The sequence below is a fragment of the Salmo salar genome, chromosome ssa09 (genome assembly GCF_905237065.1).
Source record: "Salmo salar chromosome ssa09, Ssal_v3.1, whole genome shotgun sequence".
Lineage (NCBI taxonomy): Eukaryota > Metazoa > Chordata > Actinopteri > Salmoniformes > Salmonidae > Salmo > Salmo salar.
The window spans coordinates 105,886,126-105,912,620 of NC_059450.1; the positions used below are offsets into that span (position 1 = coordinate 105,886,126).

Sequence of the window (26,495 nt, forward strand, 5' to 3'; positions counted from 1 at the left end):
TTCACCAATATATCGTGCATCTCTACATGGAACACCTTCAGTGCTCGGTTGTCTCCACCAAGTCTGTCCCCAAACAATTCGATTTGCTGGTTTTACGCATTAAACTTTCAAATAACTCTTTGTTGACTGTTGCTGGGTGTTAATCGGCCACCATCACCTCTGGCCTGTTCCCTAAATGCCCTAAGCTCTCTCCTGGCCCCTTACACTAAGTCTGAATTTGTCCTGCTTGGTGACCTAAACTGGGACATGCTTAAAACCACCTGACCAAGGCCTAAACTAATGTGACTCCCTAAATATTTCTCAGATTATTACCAATCCCACAAGATATTTTTATTTTTTTATTTATTTATTTAACCAGGTAGGCAAGTTGGGAACAAGTTCTCATTTACAATTGCGACCTGGCCAAGATAAAGCAAAGCAGTTCGACACATACAACAACACAGAGTTACACATGGAGTAAAACAAACATACAGTCAATAATACAGTAGAAAAATAAGTCTATATACAATGTGAGCAAATAAGGTGAAATAAGGGAGGTAAAGGCAAAAAAAAGGCCATGGTGGCAAAGTAAATACAATATAGCAATTAAAACACTGGAATGGTAGATTTGTCGTGGAAGAAAGTGCAAAGTAGAAATAATGGGGTGCAAAGGAGCAAAATAAATAAATAAATACAGTAGGGGAAGAGGTAGTTGTTTGGGCTAAATTATAGATGGGCTATGTACAGGTGCAGTGATCTGTGAGCTGCTCTGACAGCTGGTGCTTAAAGCTAGTGAGGGAGATAAGTGTTTCCAGTTTCAGAGATTTTTGTAGTTCGTTCCAGTCATTGGCAGCAGAGAACTGGAAGGAGAGACGGCCAAAGGAGGAATTGGCTTTGGGGGTGACCAGAGAGATATACCTGCTGGAGCACGTGCTACAGGTGGGTGCTGCTATAGTGACCAGTGAGCTGAGATAAGGGGGACTTTACCTAGCAGGGTCTTGTAGATGACCTGGAGCCAGTGGGTTTGGCGACGAGTATGAAGCAAGGGCCAGCCAACGAGAGCGTACAGGTCGCAGTGGTGGGTAGTATATGGGGCTTTGGTGACAAAACGGATGGCACTGTGATAGACTGCATCCAGTTTATTGAGTCGGGTATTGGAGGCTATTTTGTAAATGACATCGCCGAAGTCGAGGATCGGTAGGATGGTCAGTTTTACGAGGGTATGTTTGGCAGCATGAGTGAAGGATGCTTTGTTGCGAAATAGGAAGCCAATTCTGGATTTAACTTTGGACTGGAGATGTTTGATGTGAGTCTGGAAGGAGAGCTTACAGTCTAAACAGACACCTAGGTATTTGTAGTTGTCCACATATTCTAAGTCAGAACCGTCCAGAGTAGTGATGCTGGACGTGCGGGCAGCAATTGGTTGAAGAGCATGCATTTAGTTTTACTTGTATTTAAGAGCAGTTGGAGACCACGGAAGGAGAGTTGTATGGCATTGAAGCTCGTCTGGAGGGTTGTTAACAGTGTCCAAAGAAGGGCCAGAAGTATACAGAATGTGACTCCATACACCCAGAAAAGGCTACTTTCCTTGATGTTATCCTTACAAATAATCCTGATAGGTATCAGTCTGGTGTTTTCTGTAATGACCTTAGTGATCACTGTTTTACAGTCTGTGTTCGTAATGGCTGCTCAGTGAAATTACCTGTCCTGATTTGTCATAGACGCTTGCTAAAAACATTTTCATGAGCAAGCCTTCCTTCATGAACTGGCCTCTGTAAAATGGTATAAAATCAGCTTGATCCCCTCACGCTTGGACCTTATTTTTAATATCTTCAGTGGTATATTTAACAAATACACGCCCATAAAGAAAATTAGAATTAAAAAACAGGTTCAGCCCCTGGTTCAACCAGTTACTCCACCTCAAGAATTCTATTTGCCAAATCGCTCGGCACACGCATACTCAGGGTGACTGGCTCTCGTTCAGGCAAATAAGAAATAAGTGCACTCAGGCTATCCGGAAGGCCAAAGTTAGTTTCAAAAAGGATCAGTTCTCTCTGTGGGTCTAACCAAGAAGTTCTGGAAAACTTTTAAAGACCTGGAGAATAAACCCTCCTCCTCACAGCTGCCCATGTCCCTTAATGTTGATGTGGTTGTTACTGACAAAGAGCACATGGCTCAGCTCTTTAAAATCACCACTTCATTAAGTCAGGATTCCGATTTGACGCTGCCATGCCTCCTTGCCCGTCCAACATTTCCTTATCTCCCACCCATTCTAATGTGACTATCCCCGATGCCCCTCCCTCTTTTCCCCTGCCCCACTACAAAGTTTCTCCTTGCAGGCGGTCACTGAGTCCGGGGTGCTAAAGGAGCTCCTTTAACGTATTTATTTATATCAAACAGATCCTAACTGTTATAGGCCAATTTCTATTTTGCCCTGTTTATCAAAAGTGTTGGAAAAACTTGTCAATAGTCAACTGACTGGCTTTTTTTTATGTTTATAGTATTCTAAACTAAATGCTAAATTAGGATTGGACTGAAAACCTACAGGACAGTAGATCTCCAGGAAGAGGGTTGGGCAGCCCTGCTCTACAACAAAGCTTTCTTTAGTGTCCAACAAGCTTTCTCTGCCCTTAACCTTGTTCTGAACACCTCCAAAACAAAGGTCATGTGGTTTGGTAAGAAGCATGCCCCTCTCCCCACCGGTGTGATTACTACTTCTGAGGGTTTAGAACTTGAGGTAGTCACCACATACAAGTACTTGGGAGTATGGCTAGATGGTACAGTGTCATTCTCTCAGCACATATCAAAGCTGCAGGCTAAAGTTAAAGCTAGACTTGGTTTCCTCTATTGTAATCGCTCCTCTTTCACCCCAGCTGCCAAACTAACCCTGATTAAGATGACCGTCTTACCCATGCTAGACTACGGAGACGTAATTTATAGATCCACAGGTAAGGGTGCTCTCATGCGGCTAGGTGTTCTTTACCATTCGGCTATCAGATTTGCCACCAATGCTCCTTATAGGTCACATCCCTGCACTCTATATTCCTCTGTAAACTGGTAATCTCTGTATACCCGTCGGAAGACCCACTGGTTGATGCTTATTTATAAAACCCTCTCAGGCCTCACTCCCCCCTATCTGAGATACCTACTGCAGCCCTCATCCTCCACATACAACACCCGTTGTGCCATTCACATTCTGTTAAAGGTCCCCAAACCACACACATTCCTGGGTCGCTCCTCTTTTCAATTTGCTGCAGCTAACGACTGGAACAAGCTGCAAAAAACACTCAAACGGGACCATTTTATCTCCATCTCTTCATTCAAAGGCTCAATCATGGACACTCTTACTGACAGGTGTGGCAGCTTTGCGTGACGTATTGTTGTCACTACCTTCTTGCCTTTTGTGCTGTTGTCTGTGCAAAACAATGTTTGTACCATGCTTTGTGCTGCAACTGCAGTAACATTGATGTTACTCATATTGATGTTACACAGGAAACGGAAACCAATTGTCACTTACCTTATTCATGTGCGGGTTGACAACATGCATTGTATAATTTTCTTAACTATATATATATACTGCTCAAAAAAATAAAGGGAACACTTAAACAACACATCCTAGATCCGAATGAAAGAAATACTTTTATTAAATACTTTTTTCTTTACAGAGTTGAATGTGCTGACAACAAAATCACACAAAAATAATCAATGGAAATCCAATTTATCAACCCATTGAGGTCTGGATTTGGAGTCACACTCAAAATTAAAGTGGAAAACCACACTACAGGTGATCCAACTTTGATGTAATGTCCTTAAAACAAGTAAAAATGAGGCTCATCCACATGCCTGTATGACCTCCCTACAACGCCTGGGCATGCTCCTGATGAGGTGGTGGATGGTCTCCTGAGAGATCTCCTCCCAGACCTGGACTAAAGCATCCGCCAACTCCTGGACAGTCTGTGGTGCAATGTGGCGTTGGTGGCGTTGGTGGATGGAGCGAGACATGATGTCCCAGATGTGCTCAATTGGATTCAGGTCTGGGGAACGGGCGGGCCAGTCCATAGCATCAATTCCTTCCTCTTGCAGGAACTGCTGACACACTCCAGCCACATGAGGTCTAGCATTGTCTTGCATTAGGAGGAACCCAGGGCCAACCGCACCAGCATATGGTCTCACAAGGGGTCTGAGGATCTCATCTCGGTACCTAATGGCAGTCAGGCTACCTCTGGCGAGCACATGGAGGGCAGTACGGCCCCCCAAAGAAATTCCACCCCACACCATGACTGACCCACCGCCAAACCGGTCATGCTGGAGGATGTTGCAGGCAGCAGAACGTTCTCCACAGCGTCTCCAGACTCTGTCACATCTGTCACATGTGCTCAGTGTGAATCTGCTTTCATCTGTGAAGAGCACAGGGCGCCAGTGGCGAATTTGCCAATCTTGGTGTTCTCTGGCAAATGCCAAACGTCCTGCACGGTGTTGGGCTGTAAGCACAACCCCCACCTGTGGACATCGGGCCCTCATACCACCCTCATGGAGTCTGTTTCTGACCGTTTGAGCAGACACATGCACATTTGTGGCCTGCTGGAGGTCATTTTGCAGGGCTCTGGCAGTGCTCCTCCTGCTCTTCCTTGCACAAAGGTGGAGGTAGCGGTCCTGCTGCTGGGTTGTTGCCCTCCTACAGCCTCCTCCACGTCTCCTGATGTACTGGCCTGTCTCCTGGTAGCGCCTCCATGCTCTGGACACTACGCTGACAGACAAAGCAAACCTTCTTGCCACAGCTCGCATTGATGTGCCATCCTGGATGAGCTGCACTACCTGAGCCACTTGTGTGGGTTGTAGACTCCGTCTCATGCTACCACTAGAGTGAAAGCACCACCAGCATTCAAAAGTGACCAAAACATCAGCCAGGAAGCATAGGAACTGAGAAGTGGTCTGTGGTCCCCACCTGCAGAACCACTCCTTTATTGGGGGTGTCTTGCTAATTGCCTATAATTTCCACCTGTTGTCTATTCCATTTGCACAACAGCATGTGAAATTTATTGTCAATCAGTGTTGCTTCCTAAGTGGACAGTTTGATTTCACAGAAGTGTGATTGACTTGGAGTTACATTGTGTTGTTTAAGTGTTCCCTTTATTTTTTTGAGCAGTGTATATAAATAAATAAATAATTAAATGTGACTACAACACAAAGCATATTGAAACATGGTGGCAGAGGTACTCAAAAGAACCTGGATCGCATCAATATAAATGAAGAATACATCCCAGGCGGCAGTTTGGAAAAGTGCCGCATTTACAAGCTAGTCATCGTGCCGAACGTCAACGTTAGCAGGCTATTGTGAGTGAGTCTATGCTAAAAGCTAACTGGCTATTGGATCCAAGCAGATTCGTGCGTAGCTAACATTCCATTCTACAAATAAATCGGCATGGAAAATGCACTGAAACCTCACGGAAAAATAGACTTTGAGCACTGACCTTGAAAATATGGAAAGAGGAATTCAATTTGTACATGGCTCTTACAATGGGAGAAAAAACCTGATGACTACAAAGTGAAGCTACTGTATTATCTCATTGGGGGAAAAGGCAGAGAGATCTGTGAGACCCTCCGTGTAGGCAGTACAAAAGACTATCATTGTTGATGAAGTAATTGCAGCACAGGATGCATTTTGTGATCCCAAGAAAAATGAAACAACTGAGAGATATCATTATTTAATGCGCAGTCAGGGCCAAGATGAGAGTTTAGACAAATATCTCACTGATATCCACTTTGCAACTTTGGAGTAATCACAGACTCTCTTATCAGGGGCAGGATTGTGTGTGGCACGTGTGACACACACTTAAGAGAGCGCTTACTCAGAGAGACTGATCTCAGTTTAGAGAAATGCATAAAGATTGGAAGAGCTGAGAACTGTCCAGATAGATAGCTAAAGTCATAAATGTGCAGGGCCCTGTAGCAGTGCATGCAGTAACACAGAAAGAGACCGAGAGGGAGAGAAGACCCTACAGAGGGACAGAACATTATTCAATTCAGATACTGTGGATGGACACGTAAAAGAAAAAATGCCCTGCATATGGACAAAAATGTAAATCCTGTGGAAATAAAAACATTCAAAAGTGCAGGGACCAGCAAGAGAAACAGAGACATAGCAATGGAAAATGTGTCAGCTGACTCAGAGAGCGGTGAGGATGTTCTCTGCATTACACTAGGGCCAAAGTCAGAGAGCATCAATGTAGTACAGGAGAAAACCACAAACCCCAATGCAGCTCTCTTTGCAACCATGCTGGTCAACAAAAAGTTAGTCAGATTTCAGATAGATGGTGGTGCTAGTTGTAATGTTATCCCTGCAAACCTGACAAAAGCAAGTCACCTAGAGCCCTGCAGTCAGGTATTGGTGATGTATAACAAGAGTACTCTGACGCCACTGGGGAAGTGCACACCTAAAGTGATCAATCCCCACAAAAAGAAAAACTACCAAGTTGAGTTCATTGTAGTCAACAAAAATGTGAACAGGCCCATTCTAGGCAGTAAGGCTATCTAGGCAATGGAGTTGATTACTGTGCAGCACCACAACATCCTGGCAATCGAGAAAACAACAGGATCCTGGAATAAAGAGCAAATAAAACAGGAGTGCTCTGATGTATTCCAGGGAGATGGATGCTTACCCGGCAAACTGACGCTGGAAGAGAATGAGCGAGTGGAGTCCGTCCAGCTGCCAAAGAGAAGAGTGCCAGTAGTGTAACCAATGTGAAATGGCTAGTTAGTTAGCGGTGGTGTGCGCTAGTAGCGTTTCAATCAGTGACGTCACTCGCTCTGAGACTTGAAGTAGGGTTTCCCCTTGCGTTGCAAGGGCCGCGGCTTTTGTGGCCAGGGGATACCATTGCACAGACCCTGTGCTGAAATACTACAACCCAACAGAGCAGCTTGTACTACAATGTGATGCTTCAGAGAGTGGGTTAGGAGCAGTGTTGATGCAGGAGGACAACCAATAGCATACGCCAGCAGAGCCCTGACAGAGACTGAAAAAGGGTATGCACAGATAGAAAAGGGGCTGCTTGCAGTGGTGTTTGGCATGGAGAGGTTCCACCAATTCACATATGGACGAACTGAAGTCAGATCACAAGCCTCTAGAGAGCATCATGACAAAGCCTCTCCTCAGCGCACCAAAAAGACTACAACGCATGCTCATGAGACTTCAAAACTACGAGGTCAGTCTCCGATACGTTCCTGGAAAACACGTGGTGCTGGCCGACACCCTGAGCAGGGCGTACCTCACAGAACAAGGAAACAGAGGCCCTGTGGAGGTCGAAGTGGAATCAATCAATATGATACACTACCTCCCTGTATCAAGCGAGAGACTTAAGGCCATCCACAGAGCTGGACCGGGAGCTCCAGACACTGAAAAATGTGATCCTGCAGGGGTGGCCTGAAGTGAAATAACATGTACTCTTGGAAGTAGCCATGTATTTTCACAGAGATGAGCTGAGTGTGCAAAATGGAGCTATGTTCAGAGGTGAGCGAGTCATGACTGCCCTCAGGTCATAGATAATACAGAGAATCCATTCCTCACACAAAGGAATCAAGGGATGTCTGAGAAGAGCTTGCAAGTGTCTCTACTGGCCGGGCATGAGAACATATATGGAACAATGCAGCACCTGCACTGCATGGGGTGTGAAGCAGCAGAAAGAGACGCTGAGGCCACACGAAGCACCAAAGCGTCCCTGGGAAAAAAAGAGGGACTGACCTGTTCCAATTCAACGACAGATGGTCACAGTTGATAATCGCTCCAGCTTCTGGGAAGTGGACCATTTGGAGAACACAAACGGTAATTTGAAAACTGAAGACACACTTTGCACGCTATGGGATACCTGACATCCTTTATTCAGACAATGGCCCCCAGTACTCTTCAGACGAGTTCCGAAGTTTCAGCAAGGCTTGGGACTTTCCACACAAAACATTGTCTCCAGGATACCCGCAAAGTAGTGGGAAAGTAGAATCGGCAGTGAAAACAGCCAAAAGACTAATGGCAAAAGCAAAGAGAGCAGGTGCTGACCCATACCTGGATCACATAAATACACCGTCACAAGGAACAGACAGCAGCCCTGCAATGGCACTCATGGGAAGACATACAAAGACACTACTGATAATGAGTGAAAATCTTCTGGGACCAGCAATGGCAAACTGTCAGCTGGAGAAGTTAACAGAAAGATAGCAGAGACATGCAAAGTACTACAACACCTCTGCTAAGGATTTCACAGAGCTGCAACGACATGACAGAGTGAGAGTTCAGCCACTCACAGGACAGAAACAGTGGTGGCAGAGGGCCACAGTAGTCAGACCTGTGGAGCAAAGGTAATTCGAGGTGAAGACAGAACAGGGGCAAGTCTTCAGGAGGAATGGGAGACACCTGAGGAAGAGCAGAGAAATAGAGGATTTCCCCACAATGGGGGAGCCTGGCACAGAGCCAGTAAACAGAGCACTAGCTGATGCCCAGCAAATCAAATGTATTTATATAGCCCTTCTTACATCAGCTGATATATCAAAGCGCTGTACAGAAACGCAGCCTAAAACCCCGAACAGCAAGCAATGCAGGTGTAGAAGCACGGTGGCTAGGAAAACCTCCTTAGAAAGGCCAAAACCTAGGAAGAACCTAGAGAGGAACCAGGCTATGAGGGGTGGCCAGTCATCTTCTGGTTGTGCCAGGTGGAGATTATAACAGAACATGGCCAAGATGTTCAAATGTTCATAAATGACCAGCATGGTCAAATAATAGTAATCACAGTGAACAGGTCAGGGTTCCCAGCAGGGTGCAGAACACAACCTAGAGGTGGATGCTGCACCTCAGCAAGAAGATCCAAACATCTTAGGTCAAGCACCTCCTGATGTAATCAACAGTCCCCACACAAGGTGTGGTAGGGCAATCCGAAGACCTATACACCTAAAAGACTTTGTGTGAATGTAAATAATAACAATAATGTAATGGACAGTCAGAGACATTAAACAAAAATTCAGTTCACATTCCAGTTTATTGCAGACATGGAAAGCCAAAGTTCGGTGGAGTCTGCCTTTGTTGTGTATAAACAAAATTAAAAAGAGAACATCAAGCAATATTGATGTTACTCATATTGATGTTACACTAAGGTGACCAGATTTCTGAAATGAAAACTGGGGACATTTCCAGTTCGGCGGTCAATATATAATTAAAATATCCAATGTTATTATCTATGAAATAAAAATGGGGGACAATTCCGGTTTCATGTATTTAGTCTAACAGGCACACTGTGATAGACAGAGAAAACAACTATATTACTGAAACACTACAGACAAGACATAACTGTCCGATCTGAACAGCCATTTAGTGGTCCTGGTAGAATAAGAGCAGAGGAGAACATGAGCAAAATTGGAAAAAAAACAGACAATAGTATGTGTGAAATACTTACCAATCTCATCAGCATCTTATTTCTTTATTATGTTGTTAACTACATACTATACTTATACCAACCTAATCTGTATATTTCTCAGAAGAATGTATTTTCTTCAGGATTGCTCTGTCTTTGGCCAGCTTCTCCATGAACTCCTGGCAGTGGAGGTTGAAGTTTGTCTTCACAATAAGCATGGCCTTGATGGTAGGAACAGTGAACCTATTTCTTGCTGCTGTCCATATATATCATTCATTAATTTGGGAGAACACTTCTCTCGACTGGTGCATTACTTCCAGGTAAGCACATGACAACAGGCGCTAATCTAGCCAGGTTAGTGTGTGGGATTGTCACGAGAATTTCTATCTCATTGTTCTAACTGAACTATTTTATATCTCTGTCTAATTCTTGAAGGTTGTAAAGCTCCAGTTCAAAGAAATAGACCGTCTCAGCCTGCAATAGATCAATTCTTTATTCAGAGAGCGCTCTGCCCTTCAAGTGCAGAGCGAATGTTTTATACACACACACAAATGAACTCACATCAGTAGAAACTCCACCTCGCTTTAGGCGGGCTGTATTTTTCCACAGTTCACATATATTGTTTATCACACTTCTGCAACATGTTTCATTACCTTCTGCAAGCCTAGCCGTTTCTAACAGTTTTTCTCCTCCCTAGGGTGGGGAGGCCACTTTCCAGTTATTAGTTTCACCGTTATCACAAGTCGACAGTTCAGTTGTCCTTGAACGTCTCAACTATACCCTATATTGCAAAATAGTAGCACAATGGCCTAGTCTTAAAAGGTCTAGTCACACACATTATTGGATTATGACTAACACATTTCATACAATTATATGGTTTCAGGGTGGAATACTTTAGTCATTATCTTAAACATACAAATTATTCTATCAGGGATGTCATTCTCTTTGATGTCGGTAACCACCGTGCCCCATCTCTATTCTCGCTATACACCAAGTCACTTGGCTCTGTCATATCCTCACATGGTTTCTCCTATCATTGCTATGCAGACGACACTCAATTAATCTTCTCCTTTCCCCCTTCTGATAACCAGGTGGCGAATCGCATCTCTGCATGTCTGGCAGACATATCAGTGTGGATGACGGATCACCACCTCAAGCTGAACCTCGGCAAGACGGAGCTGCTTTTCCTCCCGGGGAAGGACTGCCCGTTCCATGATCTCGCCATCACGGTTGACAACTCCATTGTGTCCTCCTCCCAGAGTGCTAAGAACCTTGGCGTGACCCTGGACAACACCCTGTCGTTCTCCACATGCCTGTGCCATTAAACCCCTACAACTCATCCAGAACGCCGCAGCCCGTCTGGTGTTCAACCTTCCCAAGTTCTCTCACGTCACCCCGCTCCTCCGCTCTCTCCACTGGCTTCCAGTTGAAGCTCGCATCCGCTACAAGACCATGGTGCTTGCCTACGGAGCCGTGAGGGGAACGGCACCTCCGTACCTTCAGGCTCTGATCAGTCCCTACACCCAAACGAGGGCACTGTGTTCATCCACCTCTGGCCTGCTCGCCTCCCTACCTCTGCGGAAGCACAGTTCCCGCTCAGCCCAGTCAAAACTGTTCGCTGCTCTGGCACCCCTATGGTGGAACAAGCTCCCTCACGACGCCAGGACAGCGGAGTCAATCACCACCTTCCGGAGACACCTGAAACCCCACCTCTTTAAGGAATACTTGGGATAGGATAAAGTAATCCTTCTAACCCCCCCTAAAAGATTTAGATGCACTATTGTAAAGTGGTTGTTCCACTGGATATCATAAGGTGAATGCACCAATTTGTAAGTCGCTCTGGATAAGAGCGTCTGCTAAATGACTTAAATGTAAATGTAAAATCTCTGACTAAGAGGTGTCTCAGATGTTTTCCATTCTTCAAGCGATCCCCCCTTTAGGAACTCTTGCAGGCCAGTAACCTTGTCACACAATGCATCCTCATTCATGGTCACATTGGGGAATTTTTCCTGCAGTGTGCCTGCTGCCTTCTGGATCTCTTCACGCAGAGCTTGCCTTTTTAAAAAGGAGACAATGTAAATCTTTTAGATTATCTGTGTGCTTTCCCCATGCTTGCAAGTAGTTCACAGCCATAGTGAAGAATGATTGGGATGTTTTGAGAAAGCTCTCTTTAGACATGGCTCCATTTTCCTCTAGCTCTCTCAGAAGTCCTCTGACCAAAACTGGAATGAAGTTGTCATCACGTCTTGCAGTCAATTTTGTCTCAACATTTCTTAGAATTGCAGCGGACTCCACAGCACAGTGGTTCTGGCCTCCAAGCATCTTGATTGTGTCACTGAATACAATCAGGTTTCCATGGACAAAGGCTAGCCAAAGTTCAGTCAGTGGATCTTCGAACATTGTTCGCAGGACAACAGGGCATTTGTCTTCAGAAATAAAAAAGGATTTCAATGGCACATACATTTTCAGCACTCTTTCTAGAGCAGGGAGCATGGACAGCCAGCGAACATTGCTGTTTCCTAAAATGTTATGGTACTCCTGGCCAACAAACTCACAAAAGCCCTTCAGTCTTTCTACTCTGACGGTGAAAATATGAACATATCCAAATATCTTTGTGAGCAGGTACTCAACATCATATTCAAAGCTGTTCTGGCCGTGATATGAATGATGTGGGCAGGACAACCTAAGCCAATCACCTCCCGCTGCAGAGCATTTTTAACTTTGGTATGGACATTGACCCTCCCCAGCCTATTCAGTCCTCCAAAGTTGGTATTTGTTGTCGACAGAGAATGTTTTCCAGGTTACATTTTTGGATAACCACCAGGGCCTTTCCTCTGCAATTTCCTCTGCTGTTTCTCCATTCAATTCAACAAAATCAAGCAGTTATGTTTCCACAGATGTGCTGCCATCATATATCTTACAATATCTGACTACTATTGGCAGCAGCTTTACATGTCCATGATTGGACGCATCAATGGACAAGGACACAAATTCAATCTGGTCTAGGGCCTGTGTTACCAAAGTAGTTGCCCATGTTGCTAACACGCTACTCACTACGGCGTCACATTTTGTCCTAGCACATGTAAACTTTGACTCATAAAGCGTCCATGTCAGTTGTGCTGTGCAGTCCATAGATCTGTAACTATGATTGTGTCGCATAGTGTGGTATGCAAAGACACCCTCCTGCACAGCTAAACCATATTCTTCTTGGGAAGGCTCTACCTTCTTGAAGAATGTGATGACAGAGTGCATACCAACACGGGCAATCAGAGAGGCTTTATGCTTTTTCGTCTGCTGATGTTCTACCACTGTCGTTCTTCTCCGGCTGCCAATTGAAAGAGAGGAATTAAAAAGGGTGCAGTGAACCATTCTATCTTCTTGACCTGAGCGTATAAACGGAAATTCTCTCATCATGTTTTTCATAAAAAGTGCATTTCCGTTTCTTGGAAAGAGTCATTGTATCTCCTCCGTCTGCTCTTCTTCACTCTCCTTGTGTCACTCTTCTTACGCTCTTAACTTTTTCTTCTCATCCAATCTTTCTCCTCTTTTCTTCACTCGTCTTCCTTCCTTTCCTTCTCTTCACCTTTCCACCTCACTCTTCTACACTCTCCTTGCTTCACTCTTTTTACTCACTTATTTTTTCCTTCTCCTTCCTCTCCAATCTGTATTAATAAATAGCATACTATTAGATAAAATACTTTGGTTAACAGATTCCCATTGCTTGCCTCATTTTTTGTATTTTATCTCAAAAACATTGTTTGGAATAATAAATTGGCAGGCTCTGCAAATCATATCTTTACCTTTCCTCCTCTGTCGCCTTCACTCTTCATCCTATCCAGTCTTCCTCCTCTCCACTACTAATGTTATCCATGAACATTTCTAAATATATTTTCACACTACTTATTATAATGCCAAACCATTAAAATTGTAATCTACAAAAATATTCTCATAATTAATTGTGCATTCATTTAATATAATCATATTTTCAAAATAGTCTGTCCACTGCATGTTTACATGTGAACGTTTTTTTTCAACCTAGCTACCATAACAGTAGCTAGCTAATCTAGCTAGCTAATTTAGGAGGAGGAAAGGAGCAGGAAGGGTAAATATATGATTTGCAGAGCCTGCCAATTTATTATTCCAATCAATGTTTGAGATAAAATTAAAAAATATATTAAAAATTGAGATAAAATACAAAAATGAGGCAAGCAATGGGAATCTGTTAACCAAAGTATTTTATCTAATAGTATGCTATTTATTAATACAGATTGGAGAAGGAGAAAATAACATAGCTAACCTAGCTAGCATAACCTATTTAAAACCTTATAGAGCAGATCATCTATCTATATAATAAATTGTGACATTATAACATCACTTTGTGGTGATGTTGTGGAATCACTTGACACCTTGCTAGCTTCTGGCCGAGTTTTCCACAGCAGTTTTCTCTAAAACTATCGCGAGCAAGTAGTTAGTAGAAGAAGAGTGAATGAAGCTGCTATAGCGAGCAGCCCCCTTTGTTGGCCTCAACAAGCACAACGCGATTGAGACGTCAACCGGTAGGCTCTGCTGCCCGGGGCCTGTTGCACAAAAGTAGAATTAAGACATCCGGGATAAATGACTCAGCTGAGCTCAATGAAGCCAAAACATGTGCGTCCAGGCTTAATTGGTTGCACAAAGACCAAGCCAGGATGAGCAGACACGGATTCATTAAGCCAGGTGAAACCAATCCTGGATAGGTGCGCGCTCACGGCTCACTCAAATAGACCCCGCCACAGATCACAGATTAACTGATTTACCATGGCAACTAGAGCCGCGTACTTTTCCCCGTCGGAAGCACAAATCCTCATGGAGGCATACGAGGAGGTAAAATATATAATTAAGAAGAAAGGCAACACCGCCACAGTGATAAAGCAAAGAGAAAAAGCGTGGCAAAGTATTGCAGACCGCCTGAATGCGTAAGTAGTGCACAATTACACAGTCACCGCTCCGCTGAAACATCACAATTACAATTCAAATATTTAATTCACATCTCCAAAAATGCAGTTGTACTGTAATTATGAAACGGTTAAATTTTTTAATTGAAATGCACTGCAGATATGAGTGAAATTGTGTAAAGTAACTCCATCACACTGTATAAAGCTATGATAGATTTTTTGATATTTTTACTGAAAACAAGACAAAAATACCAAGTAATTTTTTGCAGTGTGACTCCATTAAATGTGTGTGTGTGTGTGTGTGTAGATTAAACATGAACGGGCCAAAACGGACATGGCAGCAGGTCAAAATCAAATACAAGAACATTCTGCAGAATGGTATGGTCCCTGACTAATATTTAACAAAGCACAAGCATATATTGTACCCAGAAGGTGCCTGCTCACACATTGTCTGTACTGTTTTAGCAGTGAAAAAGAATACCCACAGACAAGGCACGGGTGGTGGGTCACCAAAGGCTGACCTTACCCCAGCAGAGGACATGGCCTTGGAGCTAAGTAAAGGCAGGCCCGTCTTAGAGGGGATCCCTGGGGGAAAGAGACGAGCATAGGTTCCTCCCAAGATGCCACCCGCTTCATTCAAGGTATGTCCTTCCATCTCTACATGGGATACAACCACATTCATATTGAATCAATTTGGACTGTCTGACTTTGGTTTACCTATTGCCTTGCAGTGTCTGGCAGCACTGTGTTCCTGTTAGAGCCACCAGCACAAGCACCAGACGATGCTGATCCAGTGAGTACTCCATCAAAGGCATACTGTAGGCCTGGCATGTCTTGTCTACTAGCTTCAATATGAATCCGATTAAATGTGATAGGGTGAAGGCCCCAGTGCAGCAGCAACAGCACATGATGGAGACGATGATGAGGAGGAGACCATCTCTCTGGATTCCAGAAGGCATGAGGTATCATGTTAAGACTGTGAAAGTACTATTTACTCTACAATGGTGAGGAGTCCTCATCAAAATCAAAAAATCTAATTTCTTTTACAGGACCCAGATGCTATACAGTGGGAAAACCAGCCTGGCAACATAGTGCGTATTAATAAAAGGACACCACATCCTGCCAAATTCCAGCTGCGCTAATTGTATTGTGTTCACAGAGCTCACAAGCTATCAGAAAGTTGTATGGCAACCACCTCCGGCGCCAAATAGAACTGGCAGACATAGACATTCAGTACAAGAAGAAAAAGATGGAAAATCTTGCACTGGAGTCCGAAATAAAAAGAGGACAATTAGGAAACTGGACCTTGAAATAAAAAAACTTGAGAGGGAGGTGAGATATGCCTTCAATGTACACTGTATGCTAACTGTAACACAAATGTATTAATCATTATTTTTCTTTCCTCCCCCAGCTCCAAGAAGATGACACAGCTCAAAATAAAAATTAGGTATATTCTCGTAAAGTCAAGTGAGCCATGACATATGAGCTCTTATTGTGAGCACACAGGACGGTGGCATCTTTCTAAGGTTTTTTATTTTCCCAGCAATCAGTACAACCAAGTCATCGTTATAAGGCATCGCCCTCTTTTGCCCACCCCCCAGCACCAGGTGTGGCCACTAGCCTATATGAAGGCCCAAAATTGTGTGTTCCTTTCTGCTCTGACAATGGCATGCCCATTCGTGCGAGATGTGGTGGATGAAGAAGCACTTGTGCTGAGGAGAGCCTTCAGGCGAGAAAGGGTCTTCAGGGACCGGTTGGACCCACTGGCCTTCCCTGATGACCATCTATATGAAAGATACAGGTTTTCTGCAGATGGCATCAGGTATCTATGCAGACTACTGGGTCCCAGGATTAAGCACCGCACTGCACGGAGCCATGCACTGAGTGTGGAGCAAATGGTTTGTGTGGCCTTGCGCTTTTTTTCTAGTGGAGCCTTCCTGTACTCAGTGGGGGATGCAGAACAGCTGAACAAGGCCACAATTTGCCGCACAATAAGGAGTGTGTGTCTGGCTATCAAAGCATTAGCAGATGTCTTCATCTCCTTCCCTGGCCACAGAAGACTCTGTGACATCAAAGAGGAGTTCTATAGGATTGCAGGTAAGAGGATCTACAAATTACAGGACAACTGTTAACACATAGTAGGATACTCATTACTTTGTGTGACAGGTTTCCCCAATGTCATTGGTGCAGTGGACTGCACACACATAAGGATAAAAGCCCCCTCAGGTGCCCATGAGGCCGATTTTGTGAATAGGAAATCCTTTCACAGCATTAATGTTCAGGTGAACATAACTTTTTGATATTGTCCATTGACGAACACTCTGCATTGCCAGTGATGTGCATTGATTGGTGTAATATTCCTCATCTTATGATTTCAGATGGTCTGCAATGCTGACTGTGTGATCAGCAATGTTGTGGCAAAATGGCCTGGCTCAGTCCATGACTCCAGAATCTTTCGGGCCTCTGAAATCTATCAGTGCCTATCACAAGGTAAGCCACACAACCCCTATTTATAACCATCATGGCTGTGTCAAGAATATCACTGTGTTTATGAGGTAGTAATGATGAGATTTTGTGTTGACAGGTGAATTCTCTGGTGTGCTGCTGGGAGACAGGGGTATGGCTGCCAGCCTTTTCTCCTGACACCTTTCACAGACCCCCAGGAAGCACAGCAGGCCTACAACCATGCCCATGCCAGGACCAGGGCCAGAGTTGAAATGACCTTTGGCCTCCTGAAGGCACGCTTTCACTGCCTTCACAAATTAAGGGTCAGCCCTGTTAGGGCATGTGATATTACTGTGGCTTGTGCTGTCCTCCACAATGTGGCCTGCCTGAGGAAGGAGAGGGCCCCCAGAGTGCCACCAGCCATGGACTGGGACAATCCGGCAATCTTCCCTGATGACGACAGTGGTCGGCTGCTGAGGGACCAATATGTGTTGAATTATTTTAGTTAGTATGTGTGCTTTCAATTTTGGTTAAATATGTCCTGCGGTGGCAGAGGAATTGGGTTTTTTTGGGGTTCGTTTTTTACGAATTTGGCCTCTTATGATGTTTGTGCGGTATACTGTGTGTAATACAAGGCTGCAGGGAGGCTACTGCATCCGTTCATTTGTCTGTTCAGTTGATGTGTATGGATTTGTCCTGCATTTATTTTAGTGTGCAGACATGCAGGGTGTGTTATATACAGACCTTTGAATGTGTATGTATCATTTTGTATAATATGCTTGGATTCTGTGCTTTCCATCTTGTAGTCACTGTGACTTCAGTTTCGAAAGGAGCTGATGGTTTACCTGCTTTGTTTTGTCCTTATTCAATAAAGGAACATAATGTTACACATTGTGTTTTTATATTCATATGGAATGTGTATTTGTTTATATGACAGAGTACTAGGGCCACACTGAAGAAAAAGGATAAAGTCATAAATTTATGAGGCTGGTTCTTTCTGCAGAAAAGCTACATATTGTTTTTACAGTTTTGATACTTATGACAATGTGATACTTAATATTCTGGCACATCAGCATGTCTTTGTTTATGAAACCATACTGAAGTACAATTTCACGAAATGCCCCACATCTGTCATTTTAACAACTGTCCTCCTTTAAAACAACCGGTTACAATATTATTACTTGTGTTTTTTTCCCCCTCTGTGGCCCTAATATTCTATCATTTTATATATAGCCTTATAGTCTATGGGAAACTGTAAATTATCTAATGATAGCAACATAATCTAAAAATTATTTTTTATCCAAAATCATTGAAATTAATGATCACAAACGTTTAAATAATGACAGTGGGTCTAGTTATGTGATAACAATGTATAGTGAGCAGTGAAATAACTATTGGTTTCCATTTGTGGTGACTGCTGACTGACATTAGGGATGAGATTAAATAGATCCTGGAATTTAGCCTGGTCTGGAGCAGGCTAGCTCCACAGAATAAATCTCCATGGTAATTTATACCATAACATATCCTCCTGCCCCCTATCCATCTTTAGTGCAACCGGATTACGGATCAATTGAGCCAGGATCACCAAGATATCCTGGCTTAATCCCTTATCCTAGTTTTGTGCAACAGGCCCCCGGCCTTTCTTGCCAAGTGAAATATTTCATTTTGCGGTCTGTTTTTAACGCACATTTAAAAACGGGGACATTTCCAGGGAAAGGCCACCAAAAACGGGGATGTCTGGTCACCCTATTTTACACAGGAAACGGAAACCAATTGTCACTTAGCTTATTCATGTGCGGGTTGACAACATGCATAGTAAAGTTTGCTTAACTATATATCTTTGTCTGTCGTGACTACAACCAACACAAAGCATATTGAAACAGCTAATATGCTGTTGTCTTAGGTCTCTCTTTATGTCGTGTTGTGGTGTCTCTCTTGTGATGTGTGTTTTGTCCTAAATTTTATTTTTTAATCCCAGCCCCCGTCCCTGCAGGGTGCCTTTGGCCTTCTGGTATGCCGTCATTGTAAATAATGAATTTGTTCTTAACTGACTTTCTTAGTTAAATAAAGCTTAAAGAAATAAACAAATACAACAGAAGTCCCAAATAATTTCAATACAAGTAAAGACGCATAGGAACTACGTACATCGAAGCGCGACCAAAACTAAACGCATGCGCATATGACGGCCCCAGTCCTTTGACGCCATTTGAGACATCGCAGGACTGTTTTTCTTCAGGTACTTGCTAATGTTGATCAATTGGCTATTGTTTTAATTTGTTGACCGGCATGATACACTATAATTGCTGGCTAGCTCTCTGACCAGATTGTATTATTTAATTAGCTAGATCTTGACGTTCAAGTTGTGGTTGCTAGCTAGCTAGCAGGTTGGCCTATAATTTGTCGGTGCAGATTTCTTGTTTCGGAACTTAGATTTTCTCATTGATGTAATAAACACAGATAACATTGATTCATCGGCGAGCCTAAGTACTGAGCTGATTGTCCATAGTGTCTTTCAGACAAATGGATGGCGAAGAGGACGAATTCTTCTCCGGGAACCACTCTGGTAAGAACTGCTTCGGCGGGGGCAAGCTTCCTAGCTAGGTCTTATTGGTTTGTTGTTTACTGTACCAGCAACGAGTTGTCTGTTCTTTCGTGTATTTATTATGGATCCCCGCAAGGCAGATCTTACAGGCCTAGTTTTGTCGCTTCTGGACGACTGGTCATTTGCCACAAAGAAGAACTTGGGAAAATTACAACTGGCCCAGAACAGGGCAGCAAGGCTGGACCTTAAATTAATAATACGTATGCCAATAACGCGTGGCTTCATTTTTGCTGGGGTCCAGCAATGTTGTGGTGGGTTTTTCTTAACTTTTTACTTTTTTCTACATTGTATAATAATAGTGAAGACATCAGAACTATTAAATAACACATATGGAATCATGGAGCAACCAAAAATATATATTTATATTTGAGATTCTTCAAATAGCCATCCTTTGCCTTGATGACAGCTTTGCACACTCTTGGCATTCTGTCAACCAGCTTCAGCTGGAATGCTTTTCCACCAGTTTTGAAGGACATCCCACATATGCTGAGCACTTGTTGGCTGCGTTTCCTTCTCTCTGCGGTCCGACTCATCCCAAACATCTCAGTTGGGTTGAGGTCCGGCGATTGAGGAGGCCAGGTCATCTGGTGCAGCACTCCATCACTCTCCTTCTTGGTAAAATAGCCCTTAAACAGCCTGGAGGTGTATTGGGTCATTGTCTTGTTGAAAAACAAATTATAGTCCCACTAAGCCCAAACCACATGAATGTCGTATTGCTGCAGAATGCTGTGGTAGCCATGCTGGTTAAGTGTGCCTTGAATTCTAAATAAATCACAGACAGTGTCACCAGCAAGCACCCTCACACCATAGCACCTCCCCCTCTATAATTTACGGTGGAAAAATACACATACGGAGATCATCCGTTGACCCACACCTCGTCTCACAAAGACACAGCGGTTGGAACCAAAAATCTCAAATTTGGACTCCAGACCAAATGACAAGTTTCCACCGGTCTAATGTCAATTGTTCGTGTTTCTTAGCCTAAGCAAGTCTCTTCTTCTTATTGGTGTCCTTTAGTAGTGTGTTCTTGGCAGCAATTTGACCGTGAAGGCCTGATTCACAGTCTCCTCTGAACAGTTGCTGTTGAGATGTCTGTTAATTGAACTCTGAAGCATTTATTTAGGCTGCAATTTCTGAGGCTGGTAACTCTAATGAACTTATCTTCTGCAGCAGAGGTAACTCTGGGTCTTCCATTCCTGTGGCGGTCCTCACTAGAGACTGTTTCATCATAGCGCCTAATGGTTTTTACGACTGCATTTGAAGAAACGTTCAAAGTTCTTGACATTTTCCGGATTGACTGACCTTCTTGTCTTAAAGTAATGATGAACTGTTGTTTCTCTTTGCTTATTTGAGCTGATCTTGCCCTAAAATGGACATGGTATTTTACTAAATACCAATACCATGTCCTAATCTTCTTTATACAAAAACATGTAATGATGAAGTCAGTCTCTTTGAGCCATGAGTGATTGACATGCGTATTATTCGTGTTAACTCTGCATGTACATTTAAGGGCCAGCCGTGCTGCCCTGTTCTGGGCTAGTTGTAATTTTCCCAACTTCCTCTTTGTGACACCTGACCACACAACTGGGCAGTAGTCCGGGAGCAACAAAACTAGGGCCTGGAGGACCTGCCTTGTTGATATTGTTGTTAACAAGGGAGCGCAGCGCTTTAGTATGGACAGACCTCTCCCCATCTGAGCTACTGTTGCATCAATGTTATTGTTTACATTGTCATCATGCCAATTGTATATGATACCAATAGTTGTAAACATTCATTCTGGAATGCCAAAAAATGTGTTGGTTATGTCCTGGTCTTGTAGATGGTGGTGGCACCCCGGTACAGGACGAAAATGCTCCCGGTTCAGATGCGGAAGAGGAGATGAGGATTGAGTCGTGCCACTCAGAGGTAAGGGGATTGTCATCTAAGCAAGACGTGTTCAACATCAGTCTAGTGTGGTGGTCAAGCCCTCTTGATTCCCCAACCATCTTGCACATACAGATTAACATTTTAAAAATATTTATAATATCCCAGGGCTCTATGCTGACCTTTTTTACAAGGAAAATGTAGGTGCACACAAAGACATTTAGGAGCACAATAAAGCTAGAATACTTCATTTTTCTAGGCGCATTGGTGCTCCTAAATTAAAATGTCAGATCGCACAGCAAAATATTTAGGCTCATATGCAAGTGAAGTGCTGGCACTGTAGAACCCTGTATCTATCCTAACCTTAGACTTATAAAGCATTTTATATTTCCACTTTTTGTTATGCAGGATGAGAATAGTCATGGTGAGGGTGCAGCTCAGGCCATGGAGACAAACGGTTTGGCCAGTGGGTCAGACAACGAGGGCCACAAAAGGGAGGACAGTGACTCTGAGGAGGAGGCACCAGTCAAACGCAGCATCTCAGACATAGAGTGCACCCCCCCACCCAAACTCAGGGGCAGCACCTCAGACATAGAGTTCCCACCCAAACGCAGAGGCAGCAACTCTGACATTGAGGGGTCCCCAGTCAAACACAGAGGCTGCACCTCTGACATGGAGGAGAAAGAAACCAATCAGGCTGCAGCCGGGAGCGACTCTGAGAATGAGGATCAGCCCCCATCTCCAGCCCGGAGCAGACACTCGAATGCACGCAGTGACTCTGAGACTGAGGTGCCCGAACACAAAGCACAGATCGAGTCTGATGGAAAGGACGAGGAGTGCGGTGCGAAGAAAGGGAAGTGGAAGGCTGTAATGCATTCCGACAGTGAGGATGAGGTGGAGGCTCGGCCAGTGAAAGCAGCTGCAGGCAGTGGCCAGGAGAAGGGTAGTCACGCAAAACGGGTGGTGGATGATAGTGAGGATGACGACGCAATGCCAAGTAGGTGCCATCTACATCAGAGTATTGGGATAGGGGAAACAGTTGACTCCTGATATGTACACAATCAATCAGTCTACTGATCCCTATTCGAATATGTTTTCTATTCACTTTCTCCAGATATCGGCATGCTCTGGATTAGTACACACATTCATACAACAACAGTTCCAAGTTATTGCACTATATCAAGTAGGGGTGTGACATTTAAATGAAATTCAGAAAAAATCCCTAACCTAAAAGGAAAAATGTTTTACAAAATTAAAATCGCAGTGCAGTTATCACTAAACTACCACTAACAGGTCCCGGTCATCATAAAGGGGGAAATTAAACATACCTAACACAATAATACTTTAATGTTAGTTGGAGGAGATATGCATCTTTCAAATTATTTACATTTTAGTAATTTAGCAGATGCTCTTATCAAGAGCGCATACATTTTTCATACTGGTCCCCCGTGGGAGTCGAACCCCAACCCTGGCAGTGCAAGTGCCATGCTGCACCAACTGAGCCATCCCAGACTGCCACAGTTATAAAGCGTTCTGCATGTCATTGTCATTCACAGTTGGGAAAATGGCAGAGTGAGACAGGGAAGCGACAGCAACAAAGTACTGTAAGGCTATATTTTGAAAAGTTAAATGAGAAAGTTGTGTAATGCAAACTTTGAGGTGGAATTGAGCTATAGTGGCAGTACAGGTGTCAGGTGCAATGCCGACGGGAGGCACTGTGAGACCCAACCTGTTGCTTGCAGCAGTGCGATTAGGGACGGAGTGAGAAAATCAGCGCTGATTACAGAAATGATTGCAGTTAATATGCAGCCATTGTCAATGGTAGAGGATGTCGGCTTCAATGTTGCCTTAATGGCATGTATAGAGCCAGACTACAAGATGACAAACCGTGAACACCTGGATGTAGAAATTGTACAATGATTGCTCTGTAAGTACAAAGTGCAAGCTCTCAAACACCAGATTTTTGGAAGTTTATGAACACGCTGTCACACATCGCTGCAACGAGCCATCACATTGAGAAGTGAGAACAGGCACACAGCAGAGAATTGTTGCTGAGTGGGTGGGTAGCAGCAGTAAGGTGAGCGCCGTCTGGTAGGGTTTCCACTAGATCGCAAAGTCATAATTGTCTATATCGTAAAAATGCATGAAAAGAAATACACTTTTTGGTCTTAATTTAAGGTTAGGGTTAGGCATAAGGTTAGCAATGTGGTTAGGTTTAAAATCAAATTTTAAAGATGCACTATGCAGAAATCGCTCTGCCATTTCCTGTATGCAAAAATTCGAATAGTCCGCCTAATTTCAGTTTGTGGCAAAACAAGCAAGTATAGTGTAGAGAATCATCGTACCATCCAAACCACTGTGAAATATATTTTCCATAACCAATAATCTTGTATATTTAGCTGTTTTTGAAGCTAGTGTATAAAACCGAAGGTAAAAGTTGCAAAAACAAAACTTAAGCATGGGAAGCATAGAAATAGCACACCCAGAACGAATCTACTGCTTCTTAGACTTGCTTTCAATGAGAATTACAGATCTATAACTCACATTTCTATGTGAAATTTGTTTGGGTCGCACAAAAAGTTACACATTGCAGCTTTAACCTCTTTGGGCTAGGGGGCAGTATTTTGACATCCGGATGAAAAGTGTGCCCAAAGTGAACTAACTGCCTGTTACTCAGGCCCAGAAGCTAGGATATGCATATAATTTTATAAAGTTTCTAAAACTGTTAAAATAATGTCTGTGTGTATAACAGAACTGATATGACAGGCAAAACCCTGAGGACAAACCATCAAAAAAATACCATCAAAAAAATATTATAATTCAGCCTACTACTGTTTCCAATGGCTGTCATGTTTATTATGAGGCGAAATCCTCCCAGATTGCAGTTCCTATGGCTTCCACTAGATGTCAAGTCTTTAGAAAGAGTTTCAGGCTTGTTTTTGGAAAAATTAGCTAGAATTTGTAGTTTTTCTAAGTGGCTCCCATTTTGGCTGTAGTGTTTTCATGCGATGAGAGCGCGTTCTTTTGTTGTTTATCTCCAGTAAAGACAATAACGATTCTTCGTCTCAAATGTTATCGTTTATGTATTAGGGTACCTGAGGTTTGATTATAAACGTTGTTTGACTTGTTTGGAGAAGTTTATTGGTAACGTTTGGGATTCATTTTGTATGTGTTTTGAAGGAGGGGAAACCGGTGGATTATTGAATGAAGCGCGCCAGCTAAACAGTTTTTTTTTTATGAAACAAAAGGACCATTTGTGATGTAGCTGGGACCTTTTGGAGTGCCAACAGAAGAAGATCTTCAAAGGTAAGGCATTTATTATATCGTTATTTCTGACTTTCGTGGCGCACCTGCCTGGTTGAAAAATGTTTCGGGCGCGGGCGCTGTCCTCAGATAATCGCATGGTGTGCTTTCGCCTAAAGCCTTTTTGAAATCTGACACAGCGGCTGGAATAACAAGAGGTTAAGCTTTATTTTGATGTGTGACACTTGTATTATCATGAATGTTAAATATTTCTGTAATTTGAATTTCGCGCTCTGCGATTTCACCGGAAGTTGTTGAGATGGGACGCTACCCTCCCACCTGCCCATAAGAAGTTAAGAAGAGAAGTTGTCTGAATAGGCGGGGTTTATGACTCTGTGGCTGTGGTAACTAGTGATGACCGTCCGGTCGGACTGGATTGCGGTAGATTGAACTGCATTGCCCCTTAATGGTCATACGGAGGACCATATCTGAATCGTGAAGTCACATCAATCATAAAAAATTTCTTATCGTGTAACGATAAACAAATGGCAGTTTAAACATTAACCTGTTGAGGGTAGGGGGCAGTATTTGCACGGCCGGATAAAAAACGTACCCGATTTTAATCTGGTTATTACTACTGCCCAGAAACTAGAATATGCATATCATTATTGGCTTTGGATAGAAAACACCCTAAAGTTTCTAAAACTGTTTGAATGGTGTCTGTGAGTATAACATAACTCATATGGCAGGCAAAAACCTGAGAAGATTCTGTATAGGAAGTGGCCTCTCTGACCATTCCTTGGGCTTCTTGACTCTCTTTATTGAAAATGTAGGATCTTTGCTGTAACATGACTCTTCCTACGGCTCCCATAGGCTCTCAGAACCCGGGAAAAAGCTGAATGATGTCAAGGCAGCCCCTGGCTGAAAAACATTAGCGCCTTTGGTAAGTGGTCTAACAGAGGACAATGAGACTGAGGCGTGTGCATGAGGCGACCCCATGTTTTTATTTTCTCTCTCTTTGAACATAAACACGGTTTCCCGGTTGGAATATTATCGCTTTTTACGAGAAAAATGGCATAAAAATTGATTTTAAACAGCGGTTGACATGCTTCGAAGTACAGTAATGGAATATTTAGATTTTTTTGTCACGAAACGCGTCGGGCGCGTCACCCTTCTTTACACTTCGGATAGTGTCTTGAACGCACAAACAAAATAGAGGATATTTGAACATAACTATGGATTATTTTGAACCAAACCAACATTTGTTATTGAAGTAGAAGTCCTGGGAGTGCATTCTGACGAAGAACAGCAAAGGTAATAACATTTTTCTTATAGTAAATCTGACTTTGGTGAGGGCTAAACTTGGTGGGTGTCTAAATAGCTAGCCCGTGATGGCTGGGCTATCTACTCAGAATATTGCAAAATGTGCTTTCACCGAAAAGCTATTTTAAAATCGGACATAGCGAGTGCATAAAGGAGTTCTGTATCTATAATTCTTAAAATAATTTGTTTTTTGTGAACGTTTATCGTGAGTAATTTAGTAAATTCACCGGAAGTTTGCGGGGGTATGCTAGTTCTGAACATCACATGCTAATGTATAAAGCTGGTTTTTGATATAAATATGAACTTGATTGAACAAAACATGCATGTATTGTATAACATAATGTCCTAGGATTGTCATCTGATGAAGATCATCAAAGGTTAGTGCTGCATTTAGCTGTGGTTTGGGTTTATGTGACATTATATGCTAGCTTGAAAAATGGGTGTCTGATTATTTCTGGCTGGATACTCTGCTGACATAATCTAATGTTTTGCTTTCGTTGTAAAGCCTTTTTGAAATCGGACAGTGTGGTTAGATTAACGAGAGTCTTGTCTTTAAAATGGTGTAAAATAGTCATATGTTTGAGAAATTGAAGTAATAGCATTTCTAAGGTATTTGAATAACGCGCCACGGGATTCCACTGGCTGTTACGTAGGTGGGACGATTTACATTTGTCACATGCATCGATCCCCGGTTCAAATGTTTAAACGTTGTGG

At 43.2% G+C, this 26,495-nt stretch overlaps 1 protein-coding gene across 5 annotated transcripts in view; it reads left to right on the top strand.

The window, feature by feature from the left end:
* The first annotated feature begins 18,885 nt into the window (after positions 1-18,885).
* Positions 18,886-26,495, top strand: part of LOC106612364 (protein IWS1 homolog) — a 57,600-nt gene continuing 49,990 nt past the window's right edge. For 3 of the 5 annotated variants that reach the window (XM_014213432.2, XM_014213436.2, XM_045724296.1), the window contains exons 1-4: positions 18,886-18,986; positions 19,267-19,313; positions 21,172-21,257; positions 21,624-22,212. In XM_014213432.2, coding sequence (XP_014068907.1) covers positions 19,271-19,313; positions 21,172-21,257; positions 21,624-22,212 — 718 coding nt within the window. In that variant the 5' untranslated portion in view covers positions 18,886-18,986; positions 19,267-19,270. Of the gene's footprint in view, positions 18,987-19,207; positions 19,314-21,171; positions 21,258-21,623; positions 22,213-26,495 lie in introns of all 5 variants that reach the window. The other 2 variants (XM_014213433.2, XM_014213434.2) reach the window with 2 other exon arrangements.